At 34.9% G+C, this 14,082-nt stretch overlaps 1 protein-coding gene across 1 annotated transcript in view; it reads right to left on the bottom strand.

Annotated features, from left to right (window-relative positions):
- Positions 1-14,082, bottom strand: part of LOC138315224 (piezo-type mechanosensitive ion channel component 2-like) — an 85,311-nt gene that overhangs the window by 52,032 nt on the left and 19,197 nt on the right. The window contains 4 exon segments of the mRNA XM_069256083.1: positions 4,645-4,758; positions 5,374-5,533; positions 7,591-8,037; positions 9,032-9,074. Of these exon segments, the coding sequence (XP_069112184.1) occupies positions 4,645-4,758; positions 5,374-5,533; positions 7,591-8,037; positions 9,032-9,074 (764 nt within the window).

Genomic DNA, 14,082 nt, shown 5'->3' on the forward strand with positions numbered 1-14,082 from the left:
TATACAGTGAAACCAGCATCAGCAAATACCTCTGTATAAAGACCACCTGTCTATTAAGACCACTTATCTAGGATCCCAAATGACCATTTATAACACAATTTGACCTGTATATAAAGACCACTTGGCTATAAATACTGGTATTTTTTTTCGTTGTCTGATGGGTGGCCTTTATAGGCAAGCTGGACTGTATTTACATTGTTTTACACTTATTTTCTAATGTGATTGATTAAACATCTATGATTTATTTAATATCTCTGACAAGATAACATACAATCCAATTAACCTTCTCTTGATCAAACAAGCTCTGTTGATCTTGGATAACTCATTACAATCCAATTATCAGAACCAGCAAGTCTTTGTTTAGAATATTAAAACTTATCAATGAAACAGCTTCTAACTACACAAGCATCAAAATACAATATTGAGAAACAAACATTTTGACATTCAACTAAGAAAAATAATACAACAATATCAGACTGGCCAACAGTGTCTGGTAAATGTTAGAATTAACAATGAAATTTGGCTTGGACATTTTGGTTATTACATTATTTCTAAGTCTTAGTTTAAAACTAGGGGGAGATAATCTAGTATCAGAATTCTTATCACCAACTGGTGGCCAGTCTTAATAAAAATGAAACATCTGTTTATAAAATTCTTAAATGGTTTTTTAATGTCTTAAAGAAGTTGAATATCAAGACGAACAAGCAGATAAGGTGGAATTATTGGAATGTTCTGGCGTGAACGGCTGACTTCATCACAAAATAGAGTCATGCAGCACAAGCAGCGGGTCGATATAACATGCGTAAAAACTCATGTCCATGAACAGCCTTTGGAATGTAAACAATTAATTTTTTCTGTAATTTAGTATTGATATCTACCTCTGTAAATTAAACATAACATGTTGCCTTCGTAGATATCACAAGAATTTAATCCTCTCCAGTAAAGACATACCAAGTAGCACTATATACATGTACCTGCTTTTCTGGGATCTTACACTAAACAAGAGGCCCAGAGGGACTGTATCGCTCACCTGGTTTGTAATGCCAAGTAATTTTCTGAATACAGGTTCAATGTTTCTTTTCTGAAGAAATTTTAATATTAACCTCTAAATCCCCTATTGGGCCCCATCCCTCCTGCCCCTAGGGGGTTAGAGCCAAAATTTATACAAGTTCTGTTTCCCTTACCCCAAGGATGTTTATGGCCAAATTTGGTCACAATCCAAGCAAAACTCTAGGACAAGTAGCGATTTATTGGATTTACCTATATTTCTCCTGTTGGGCCCCACCCGTCCTGCCCCCGGGGGACCAGAGCCAAAATTTATACAAGTTCTGTTCCCCTTCCCCCAAGGATGTTTGTGGCCAAATTCAGTTACAATCCATGTAGAACTTTATGATTAGTAGCGTTTTAAAGGATTTACCTCTATTTCCCCTATTGGGCCCTGCCCCTCCTGTCCCCGGGGTGTCAGAGCCAAAATTTATACAAGTTCTGTTCCCCTTCCCCCACGGATGTTTGTGGCCAAATTTGGTTACAATCCATGTAGAACTCTATGACAAGTAGCGATTTAAAGGATTTACCTCTATTTCCCCTATTGGGCCCCATCCCTCCTGCCCCCGGGGGATCAGAGCCAAATTTATACAAGTTCTGTTTCCCTTACCCCAAGGATGTTTATGGCCAAATTCAGTTACAATCCATGTAGAACTTTATGATAAGTAGCGTTTTAAAGGATTTACCTCTATTTCCCCTATTGGGCCCTGCCCCTCCTGTCCCCGGGGTGTCAGAGCCAAAATTTATACAAGTTCTGTTCCCCTTCCCCCATGGATATTTGTGGCCAAATTTGGTTACAATCCATGTAGAACTCTATGACAAGTAGCGATTTAAAGGATTTACCTCTTTTTCCCCTATTGGGCCCCATCCCTCCTGCCCCCGGGGGATCAGAGCCAAATTTATACAAGTTCTGTTTCCCTTACCCCAAGGATGTTTATGGCCAAATTTGGTCACAATCCAAGCAAAACTCTAGGACAAGTAGCGATTTATAGGATTTACCTCTATTTCTCCTATCGGGCCCCACCCGTCCTGCCCCCGGGGGACCAGAGCCAAAATTTATACAAGTTCTGTTCCCCTTCCCCCAAGGATGTTTGTGGCCAAATTCAGTTACAATCCATGTAGAACTTTATGATTAGTAGCGTTTTAAAGGATTTACCTCTATTTCCCCTATTGGGCCCTGCCCCTCCTGTCCCCGGGGTGTCAGAGCCAAAATTTATACAAGTTCTGTTGTCCTTCCCCCAAGGATGTTTGTGGCCAAATTTGGTTACAATCCATGTAGAACTTTATGACAAGTAGCGATTTAAAGGATTTACCTCTATTTCCCCTATTGGGCCCCGCCCCTCCTGCCCCCGGGGGACCAGAGCCAAAATTTATACAAGTTCTGTTCCCCTTCCCCCAAGGATGTTTCTGGCCAAATTTGATTACGATCCATTCAAAACTCTAGGACAAGTAGCGATTTAAAGAATTTACCTCTTTTTCCCCTATTGGGCCCCCCTCCTGCCCCCGGAGGGTCAGAGCCAAAATTTATACAAGTTCTGTTCTCCTACCCCCAGGGATGTTTGTGGCTAAATTTGGTTACAATCCATGTAGAACTCTATGACTAGTAGCTATTTAAAGGATTTACCTCTATTTCCCCTATTGGGGCCCCGCCCCTCCTGCCCCTGGGGGATCAGAGCCAAAATTCATACAAGTTCTTTTCCACTTCCCCCAAGGATGTTTGTGGCCAAATTTGGTTACAATCCATGTAGAACTCTAGGACTAGTAGCGATTTAAAGGATTTACCTCTATTTCCCCTATTGGGCCCCGCCCCTCCTGCCCACAGGGGACCAGAGCCAAAATTTATACAAGTTCTGTTCCCCCTCCCCAAAGGATGTTTGTGGCCAAATTTGGTTACAATCCATGCAGAACTCTATGACTAGTAGCGATTTTAAGGAAATGTTGACGGACGGACGGACGCCGCGCCATGACATAAGCTCACCGGCCCTTTGGGCCAGGTGAGTTAAAAAGATGTGTAAGGATTTTAGTATATCTATCCTGATTGACCTTGGATCATAGGCCAAATAATTATCACAGGCAATAATACAGCAACTATAACCATACACAAGTTTTATCATTTTGTGCACAAATGACTTTGAAAGAGGTCCATTGAAGCAATATTCATGTGAATAAATTTGGCAGCCCTTCACCCTAGCATGCAACAGAACTATAAATTACCTTCATTACCTTCTTTTATTTCGTCTTTGCAAATCAAAGAGTTACCTCCCTTTCAACCTAGGTATTCATTATGGCGTCAGTATTTTATTAGCAAAATTCTCATTCTGATCTAGCTACGAAAAATATGACATTATACTAACAAACACATGACGTCACAATCAATACCTACCAGCAAGGGCAGATAACTCTGTATTATGCACATACAGAATAATGAAAAGATATAGAAGCAGATTAAGTAGTCATTAAATCACCCATGCATCATTTACTGCCCCAATTCTGCTTTCATCTAGAATATTAACAATTCATGCTTATAATTACATGATGCTGGTAAGCCTAAATAAATAGTAAATAAGGTTGACTATTTGTTTAGATGATGCATAAAAATAAATTGATAACTGAAGTGTGATATATATATAAGGTGAATCATTGAAATCAGCCTTAACATCAATGGTACAGAAAATCAGTCACACAGAAACAAAACACTTTGAACAGGAATAGATCACATCAAGCCACAAAATGTATTAAATAGGAATTGGATCACATTTGGACAAAAACTAACTCAAACTAGAAATTACTGTATTGGACCCAATAAGCGCCCCTGTCCCTAGAAGCATCCTTCCCCCTTCTTGAGGCCTCAATTTCACTTAGTTGATTTAAGTACAGACTGAGACTAGAAAAACCATGGGTTTCAAACTCTATTTGATTTTAAATTGATTAATGGCTTGCTCTGTGCAGTAACTTTGTAAAATTTTAGCCCAAATTTTATCCTATTAAGCATCCTTCATTTTTAAACATTTTTAACCATCCTGAGCGCTTAGCAGGTCAAATACAGAAAGTAGGAAGGAAGTGGATCTTACAATGCCACAGATACAAAGAAAGTAAAACATGTGTAAAGGATCTTTTGCATAAGGATGTGTGCATGGTACAATTATTATTTCCCTCCTAAAAGAACTCCTGAATTGTGTCTCTTCTTAAATAAATGATTAATAGAAATGTCTAAAACAGTATTTTCATTTTGCTTAGGAGATTTTTTTTATAATTTTACACTTAAGTTATCAAACTTACTGTAAACCAACTTTCTTTCATGGCTATCATTTTATGAATTCCATTTCTAAACATGTTTGCGACGATTCACATTCGCTGATTTAAAAATTGAAAGGTAATTCCTTTCAATATATACTGTGTACCATTAATTCGTGGAGAAAAACTTTCAGAAATTTACTCTGATTGTGAAATTCGTGAAAGCAAATAGCACACAAAAAGAATGCTGGTTTACATTATCTAACTACATTGTAATTAATAGATTCCGGCTGTTCATGGACACATAAATTCACAATATTTTCACAACAAAGAGAATTAAACTTTGTAACATGAATTCCACCAAACCTCTGTCTGTCCTTCCTGTACTTCATGAGCTACCTGTCGCTCTGTTGGCTTTGGGCGGCGACGCTTTCCTTTTTCTTCGATGTCTATACCATCAGTCTCATCACTGCTACATCTCTGTTTTCATTACATGGAAATATAACAACATGCAAAAATATCTTACATTACAAAAACAATTACAAATTCCCAGTGCCACACAGTTATGCACTAAAATTACAACAAGAAATTGGTAAATAGCAAAATTACATTTTTCTTAAAACTATCAAATCTTTGATATCATACAGTTTTGCATAGTGAGTTGCATAAATACAAAAATTATTTCCAAACATTTTGAACAGGGTAACAAATAGTTTGAATTGATTACCCGATGGAAGGCAATCATATCTGTTGTTTGATATTGAATAGTTCCTGATTTAGTTTTTATAGATAAGGAAAGGGGAAAGCGGTGGCTGAGTAGTAAGATGTTCCTACATATTATAACAACTTAGAATCTCATGTGGGGCAGTTGCCAGGTACTGACTAATGGTCGGTGGTTTTTCTCCGAGTACTAAATCAGGAACATCTTTAAATTACCCTGGCTGTTAAAAGCACATTACGCTATTCAAATAAACCAATCTCCTTACCTTAGGAAACAGTTAGATATGCTTGGTCTATAAATGAATTTTATTTTTCTGTCATTTTTATAGATAAATGACAATATAGTTTACTTAGCTTGGCCTATGAATGACCGACCTTTCTATTAATCCACTGTCTGGTTCCAGCGGCTGCCGTGACATAAAGTGCCAGGATGATGGCGGGGTTGACGAAGTGAGGCCAGTTATATGGATCATAGTATTCTATAGCCCAAGGCCGGGAACAGTTGGTTTTTATCACTCCGGTGAGACCAAGAATTCTGTGAAAAAAGTGATCAACATATTGAATCTCTAAAATAAGTCTGGATGAATTTTCTGTTAATATTTGTATGCAGAATGCAGCTTTCTAATTGGATGAGTAAACATATTTCTTTCTGTAGGTCAATTAAAAACAAATCTGTGAATGTCATCATTAATGTTTAAAACATGGCTATGATGTCATCTTTTGTTGTCCCCAGTACATTATTTAGACTATTATTCAAGTACTTGTTCTGTCTGTAGATTAGTAGACCTTTCACTGTACATTAGTTTACCTGTAGCTGTAATTTAGTTTCAACTAATCTACAGTTCCATGTAAACTAATGTACAATAAAAGGTAGAGAGTGACACTACATACAGCATTGTAAAATTGGACAGATAAATAACAAGTACAGTAGATGTAATCAAATTCAACATAAATGTAATAGAAAACTTCAATAATACATATTATTACATATTTTCTGTTTTATATATTGATTCGTGGACATCAGCATAAATCCAATCACATCAACCACAACGCATAAAACCACAACGCATAAAATTACTCCTTATGTTGAAAATCAAGACTCTTTAGTATTTCGACAGCACAGGCATTCCTACAACAATGTTTTTATTTTAAATAGAAATGTGTACTTTCTTTCTTTGAAAATTGAATGAATGCTTTTGGTGTATTTCCCATGATTTCACTCTTAATTGCCTCATTTCTTGAATACATATACTTAACACTTAAATCCACATTTTCCGAATTGAATAATTTCAGTATAATTCCTTATCCAAGAATCCCACAAAGCTAATGAACAAATTTGAAATTTTAAGCTTTCTTTTCATCACTTTGCCGTTTTCACTGAATTTCAATGTAGTTTCCTTTAGGATCCACTAAATCTTGATATTATGTTTTATGACCAATCATAAATTAATACGTTTCCATGCTAATCCTCCATATCTTGTGAATTTCCAACAAGTTATATTGAAGTGAATGGTCTGTCTCTGACATAAAGGGCAGTTGAATTAACATATTACAAAATAAACTCTGTTATTGGAAATTTGATAAACATTTTAGATAGTTTGACCTTGTAATGATCTGATATGTACTGTCTGCCTTGTTACCTTTTGTACTGCTCCACTCAGAATGAATAGAACTCAAACTCACAAAAAATTCTCTGGTAACATTGGTATGAAATTTCATGAAAATTTCATGCGATGCATGCACGACTATAGTAGACATATTACAACAGTAACTGTGCTGACATGTTCAGTGTCAAAGGTGGTTGAAGGTCTTACCTGCAGCTGTAGATTAGTTACACGATAGCCATAGTTAGCACTGTATATCAGAGTGCTATGTTTTAAGAAAGAAAAACACCTCAAACTGTAGATTAGTAAAGATAATGAACAATGCTCGGCCCTTCGGGCCTCGCATTGTCAATTATCTTGACTAATCAACAGTTTCGGTGTTTCTCCTTTACATAAATACCATAAGAGGATAGTGATATTATTTCACTTGCTGGAAATAATTTAATTTGTTTGTACTCCAGCTGACAAAAAAAAACAGACAAAAAGGGACATAACTATTGTGTGCACAAAGCAAGTAGGCACATTATGTACAGCATCCTGAACAGAGAAAGAAGTTGATTCAGTAGGGAATAAGAATCATGAATATTAATTACAAATCATGAAGATTATCTTCAACCTACTGAAAACCCAGTTGAACATTGGAAGAATCAATAAAGAACTTATCTACAATTATTAATCAAAACATAATTTAAGATTTGGAACTTTCACAATGAAGTTGGATATTTGAGTGTGGTGTAGAGGATCTAAGGATGGTGTCCTGATAATATTCTGTCTTTACATATTACAGAGTTAGCTCCCTTGCTGGTAGGTATCAATTTGTTCTGTCATAATTGTGTGAGCGCAATTCACATATTGTTTTCTCCGAAAAAGTATGATGTTACGCCCACAAACACATTATATCAAAATCAATACCTGCTACCTGTAAGGACAGGTAACCCTGTAATATGCAAATACAGCACATTTAACTTAACTATTATCTTCAACTTACCTGGATTCCAGAAGTTCTGGTGGTACCGCTTCCTGGAAGAACTGGAACTGGTACAGGTGTAGTAGAAGTAAATGTAAGCCACTCCATATCACAATCACAATCTTAAAGTAGCCAAATTTGGTGCCAAGACTTTTATAAAAAGCCCACCAGGTGGCGATATACAAAAACGACAGAAAATAAAATGCACCAATGGCCGAAGGTACTATAATGCCACTCGCTGCTAATAGGATTGCTATTAAAAATTCTCCTAGAAAAGACACAATCGTGTCGACTGGCCGTTTTCTCCTTGTATTAGTCAATGTGGATGTTGTTTGGTCTTGTCCGTTCTCTGAGGGCTGAGGGGCTAATAGTTTGTAACACACAGCAAACACAAGAACAGACACTATTAGGACGATAACATCTGGGAAGACAAGGCGTAGAATGTCCAGGAAAGGTACATTGTCAAGTCTGAAACAGGAAATATCAAGTTACTAACAACTTTTAGGCCATGTCGGTTTGAAACAGAAAACATAGAAACAACCTCAAATGTGAAAATATGAAAAACGATCATACCCTAGCTACATGGACATTTAAACTGGCATGTTTTCTGATTGGACCTAAAATGGAATATGCATGCATGAATACTGTATACTACTAGGGATCATGAATATGCTATGCTGCATTTTCACGTTAGCTATATTTCAACGTATTCACTAACAAATTAATTAGTAATCACTGGTTTTTATTAAAGGCATATTAAATTATTTACCTTTAGTTATGACTTTCTATAATTTGTGGATCTCTCTTACAGAGTTACGTGAAAATTGTATCTCATAAAAATAGATGAATTTACAGTACTCACGGGCCGTGCAAAGATTCATAGAATTCAGTAATAATAGTAACAAGTTTTCATTATACAGGGACAGATGAATTTACTATAGAGAGCAGATGCAGGGTATTAGAAAAGCCAATCATGGTGACAGTATTCATGAATCATGATAATATAACAGAGCACATGATTTGATATAAACATAAACACTGCCTCTGCCAGGGATCAAACTCGGGACATTTGGGTTACTAGTCTGACGCTCAACAGATCGAGCTAAAGAGAAGGTCTCTCTAACCTAGAGGTATATTGTGGCTATAGTATTCACCAGGGTTACAATAATCTTTTCTAAGGAGGAAATCCAAATCTAAGATCATATTGAAAAGGCAATGCACTCTAACCTTAGCAGGAAACAAAACTAAAACATACACAATACCTCTTACATTTACAAAACATCCTCAAAATGAATGTAGACAAAAACATGTTGATTAATCTTAATTTATTTCTGTTATTGCTTGTGTATAAATTGAAGATGATATAATGATGTGATGCTCAGGTAAGTAATTAATTATTAAAAGGTAATCAGATAATACCTTAACTTGTAGACAATCAATTATTACAGGTAGGCAAACTTACCTCTCCACTGCTATCTGTCTCGCTATTTCTTCTGCGGTAGAACCTGAAATTAGGATAACATGTACATAATAGCATAACAGTTAAAGAGTGTATTCTTCCTATGAATATGTACATGTGACTATATATTGTATGTAATAGGATGGAGTTCAAATTTAACCTCTAAGGAATTATGTAACCATGGCAGCATTTAATTAATCTCCATTTTATCCTTACCAGAATTCAAACAAATTTAGCAGATGGTTGATCAACCTTTGAAAACAGCACTTCTGAAGTGACATGCTTTAGAGGTCATGGTGGCAGTGTGATTAAGACGGTTTTATTTATTAGTTTACTGTCCTATTAACAGCTAGGATTATGTAAGGAAGCGCCAGGTTTGGAAGTGCCCGGAGAACATCGCTCACCACCGTTGAGTGCCTGGCAAATGCGCCACTTTGAATTGAAACTCACGACTCAGAGGTGGAGGACTTTTGGTAATAAGTTGAAAGGTTAAGCTGTCCCAAAACATTACCACAAGGCCTCCACCTCTATGTCACAAGTTTGAATCCCATATAAGGCAGTTATTTGCAATGAAGTACTGGCCGCTGGTCAGTTTGTTTTCCTCTGAATACTTCGACTTTCCTCCACCATCAAACCCTGGCACATCCTTAAATAAACCTAGCTGTTAATAGGACATTAAACAAAACAAACTAAGCCAGGGTCATGGTTAAACAGGTTTTCAAACATATCTTTATTTAAATGCATATTACTGTAAAATAGGTGAGTTTAAAGTATATTACAGTAGGGATGATGCCTGAATGACTACTATATATATATCATATTAAACAGATAATGCCTATAATGAAAAGGGTTTTACATGAGTGTCCATGTAAAATGAAGTTCATGATTTGAATTCTTTGAAAATTATTTAACAAGTCAAATATACTTTAGGTTTAGTAGCCAAGAGTGTAGTATTTTATTTAGCATATAACTACATATTATTCAGAACATATCAAACCAATGAAACTGTATACAAATATTTTAGTGAGCTACCAAATTATTTTTTTTATCAAACATGGCATCAATAAAGAAATAAAAAAAATACTAAAAATGTTTATATCTCTTACATTATCCATGTGTATAGACAAATGATTGCTATATGTAAACTACATGTATATAACAAGATCAATAATTATGTCTAATAATGTAGAAAGCTATAATACACAATTACATTATCTCACATATTTCCTTCATACTATAAATAGCTAGAATTAATTATATAATGACTTTTAGGTCACAAAAAGTCATCATGAAGATTGTTTTCTAGAAATGTCTGTACAAAAAGTATTTTACTGTCCTTCAGATAACAGAAGACACTATACAGCTTTGGATAAATTTAGAGTTTTTACTATAATTACAGTAGTGAATAACACCTGCAGATACTGTTACCCTTGTGTCTACGTAATTGTCCAGTTTTTATTATATTCATGGAAGTAAATAACATCTATAGATACTGTAACCACAGTGTCTGGGTAAATGTCCAGTTTTTACCATAATTACAGTAGTAAATAACAACTACAGATACTGTAACCCTATTGTCTGGGTAAATGTCCAGTTTTTACCATATACAGTAAATAACATCTACATATACAGATAGTAAATAACATCTACAGATACTGTAACCCTAGTGTCTGGGTAAATGTCCAGTTTTTACCATATTTACAGTAGTAAATAACAACTACAGTACTGTAACCCTTGTGTCTAGGTAAATGTCCAGTTTTTTACCATATTTACAGTAGTAAATAACAACTACAGATACTGTAACCCTTGTGTCTAGGTAAATGTCCAGTTTTTACCATATTTTACAGTACAGTAGTAAATAACAACTACAGATACTGTAACCCTTGTGTCTAGGTAAATGTCCAGTTTTTACCATATTTACAGTAGTAAAATAACAACTATTAACAGATACTGTAAACCCTTGTGTCATATTACGGGTAACTATGTCCAGTGTTTTTACCAGTTTTTATATTTACAGTAGTAAATAACAACTACAGATACTGTAAACCTTGTGTCTACGTAATTGTCCAGTTTTTATTATATTTATGGAAGTAAATAACACTACAATACTGTCAACCAGTATTACAGATACTGTAACCATAGTGTCTGGGTAAATGTCCAGTTTTTACCATATTTACAGTAGTAAATAACAACTACAGATACTGTAACCCTAGTGTCTGGGTAAATGTCCAGTTTTTACCATATTTACAGTATTAAATAACAACTACAGTTACTGTAACCCTTGTGTCTGGGTAAATGTCAAGTTTTTTATTATATTTACGGTAGTAAATAACAACTACAGATACTGTAACCCTCGTGTCTGGGTAAATGTCCAGTTTTTACCATATTTACAGTAGTAAATAACACCTACAGATACTGTAACCCTAGTGTCTTGGTAAATGTCCAGTGTTTACCATATTTACAGTATTAATATCGCCTACAGATACTGTAACCCCTGTGTCTGGGTAAATGTCCAGTTTTTTACCATCGCCTACAGATACTGTAACCCCTGTGTCTGGGTAAATGTCCAGTTTTTTTATTATATTTACGGTAGTAAATAACAACTACAGATACTGTAACCCTCGGGTCTGGGTAAATGTCCTGTTTTTTACCATATTTACGGTAGTAAATAGTGCCTACAGATACTGTAAATCTCTGGGTAAATGTCACGTTTGTTTTTTCCTCAATCAATAATACATGAGATTGCCTGATAGATTTGATGTGTCAGAGACCTTTCTCCCCTATGAGCTTCTCTCTCCCCTATCTTTGGATGCCATCTATAGACACACCATGATAGCTGCATTGGAACGTTAATTGGACATCCTGTAAGTTAATTCTAATGTGATTGAAATCTGTCACTGGATGTTTAGAGATGAAGAAAACACACTTTTATAATTTAATCACACATGCAATTGATTTTTTCATATCAACTATCAAAACAAAGGATCAAAAATTCATTTTATTTCGCTTGGAATTTCTCTTTATTTATTTTAATTTTTAAATATTTCATATTTCATTTTAAAGAAGAACTCGATTATTGTAAAGATGAATTTATACAGTGTTATTTACAATTATTCAACTGATCCTCAAATTAACAGGAATGCGTAAAAGGACTAGGTATGGTAAGGGTATTATGTGGCCCCCAAATCCGCTATTTTTCAAAATTTGTTATTTAAAATGTTAATCTTGCATTTCAAATATTAACTACATACCTGACATATTTGATAGTGCTATTAGGTAATATCTATAGCAGTTCTAGTTGCCATGGCAACCATTTTTATTGTACATAAATTAAGCAAAATGTGAAAATTTCATCAAAATTGACCTTTTTTATGCAGTTTTTCATCTAGTTAACATAGAGCGCATTCTAGAACAAACTTTATATTTCTCAAAATGATGTATTCTTCGTGTCTGCTAATTCACTTAAAATATAAAGTGTGTTCTAGGTTGCACTCTATTGATTTTAAAGGAAAAGCTATCAAAAATATGCCAAAATTGACCAAATTTTCAAATTTGCATAATTTATGCAAAGTTACCATGGTTATATAGCAAAAACATACTTTCTGTCAACAAAAAATATCATTAAGTTTTTATCAGGGGCATATTCAATATTTCAAACGCAGCAAATTAATTTCTAAATACTTAATTTGAAATTTGGTAGATTTAGGGGCCAAAAAGAGCCATTACCATATCTAGTCCTTTCCCTAATTCTGAAAATTTGTAAAACTATGTGGGAGTTTCTTATTTGTGTGAGAGCTAGGGTCCTATTTGAGGATGAATATAGTACATAAATGGAGTTTTAAGATGACTAAACGAGATGCATGGTCATAATTTGGCATATATACCTTTAAAATCACACAGTATTATGATAAAACACTTTATTGAATCAATTTGTTGACATTCAGATATTTCCCCTATTGTCCCAAACTTTATCTAACCACTTTATTGAGATAGTATAAATCATCTTCTATTTCAAAGCACAACTATACATTACTTGATGCTTTTTGTAAGATCTTTTATTAAGGTTTATTCAATACCTTAAGTAACAAAGAGTAAACAAATCTATTTGAAGAGAATGCATGGCATAAATATCATCAATATGATTTAATTAATCAAACCAAATTCATACTTATCTGATACCATCCCTATATCTTTGTTAAGGGAGATGAATTGTTTTAACAGCTACCAGGATATCTATAACATCTTACAAATATCAATATTAGTTGATCACTACTGAGTCACCACACATTTAAGAAATGATCAGCAGTTTGGCCAACATAATCTGCACATGACTGTATTCTTTATTTACAGGTTAACCTTGTATACAAACATAACCTATACAGCTACATGGAATGTTGGTATATACTGCAGGTCTACAATCCATGGTATATACTGCAGGTCTACAATCCATACAATGATTGTTGGCTTAAGCAGCTACAGAGTTTAATTGTCGTTAGTGTTGCATATTGGTACACAGATCTTGTATTGTTTGTAGGAACACACAGTTCTATACAGAGCTTAATTGTCGTTAGTGTTGCATATTGGTACACAGATCTTGTATTGTTTGTAGGAACACACAGTTCTATACAGAGCTTAATTGTCGTTAGTGTTGCATATTGGTACACAGATCTTGTATTGTTTGTAGGAACACACAGTTCTATACAGAGCTTAATTGTCGTTAGTGTTGCATATTGGTACACAGATCTTGTATTGTTTGTAGGAACACACAGTTCTATACAGAGCTTAATTGTCGTTAGTGTTGCATATTGGTACACAGATCTTGTATTGTTTGTAGGAACACACAGTTCTATACAGAGCTTTGGTCTTAGTGTTATATTGGTACACAGATCTTGTATTGTTTGTAGGAACACACAGTCTATACAGAGCTTATTGTCGTTAGTGTGTTGTACACAGATATTGGTACACAGATCTTGTATTGTTTGTATTGTTGTGGGAACACACAGTTCTATACAGAGCTTAATTGTCGTTAGTCAACAGTTGCATATTGGATACAC

The sequence above is a fragment of the Argopecten irradians genome, chromosome 2, assembly GCF_041381155.1.
Source record: "Argopecten irradians isolate NY chromosome 2, Ai_NY, whole genome shotgun sequence".
NCBI lineage: Eukaryota > Metazoa > Mollusca > Bivalvia > Pectinida > Pectinidae > Argopecten > Argopecten irradians.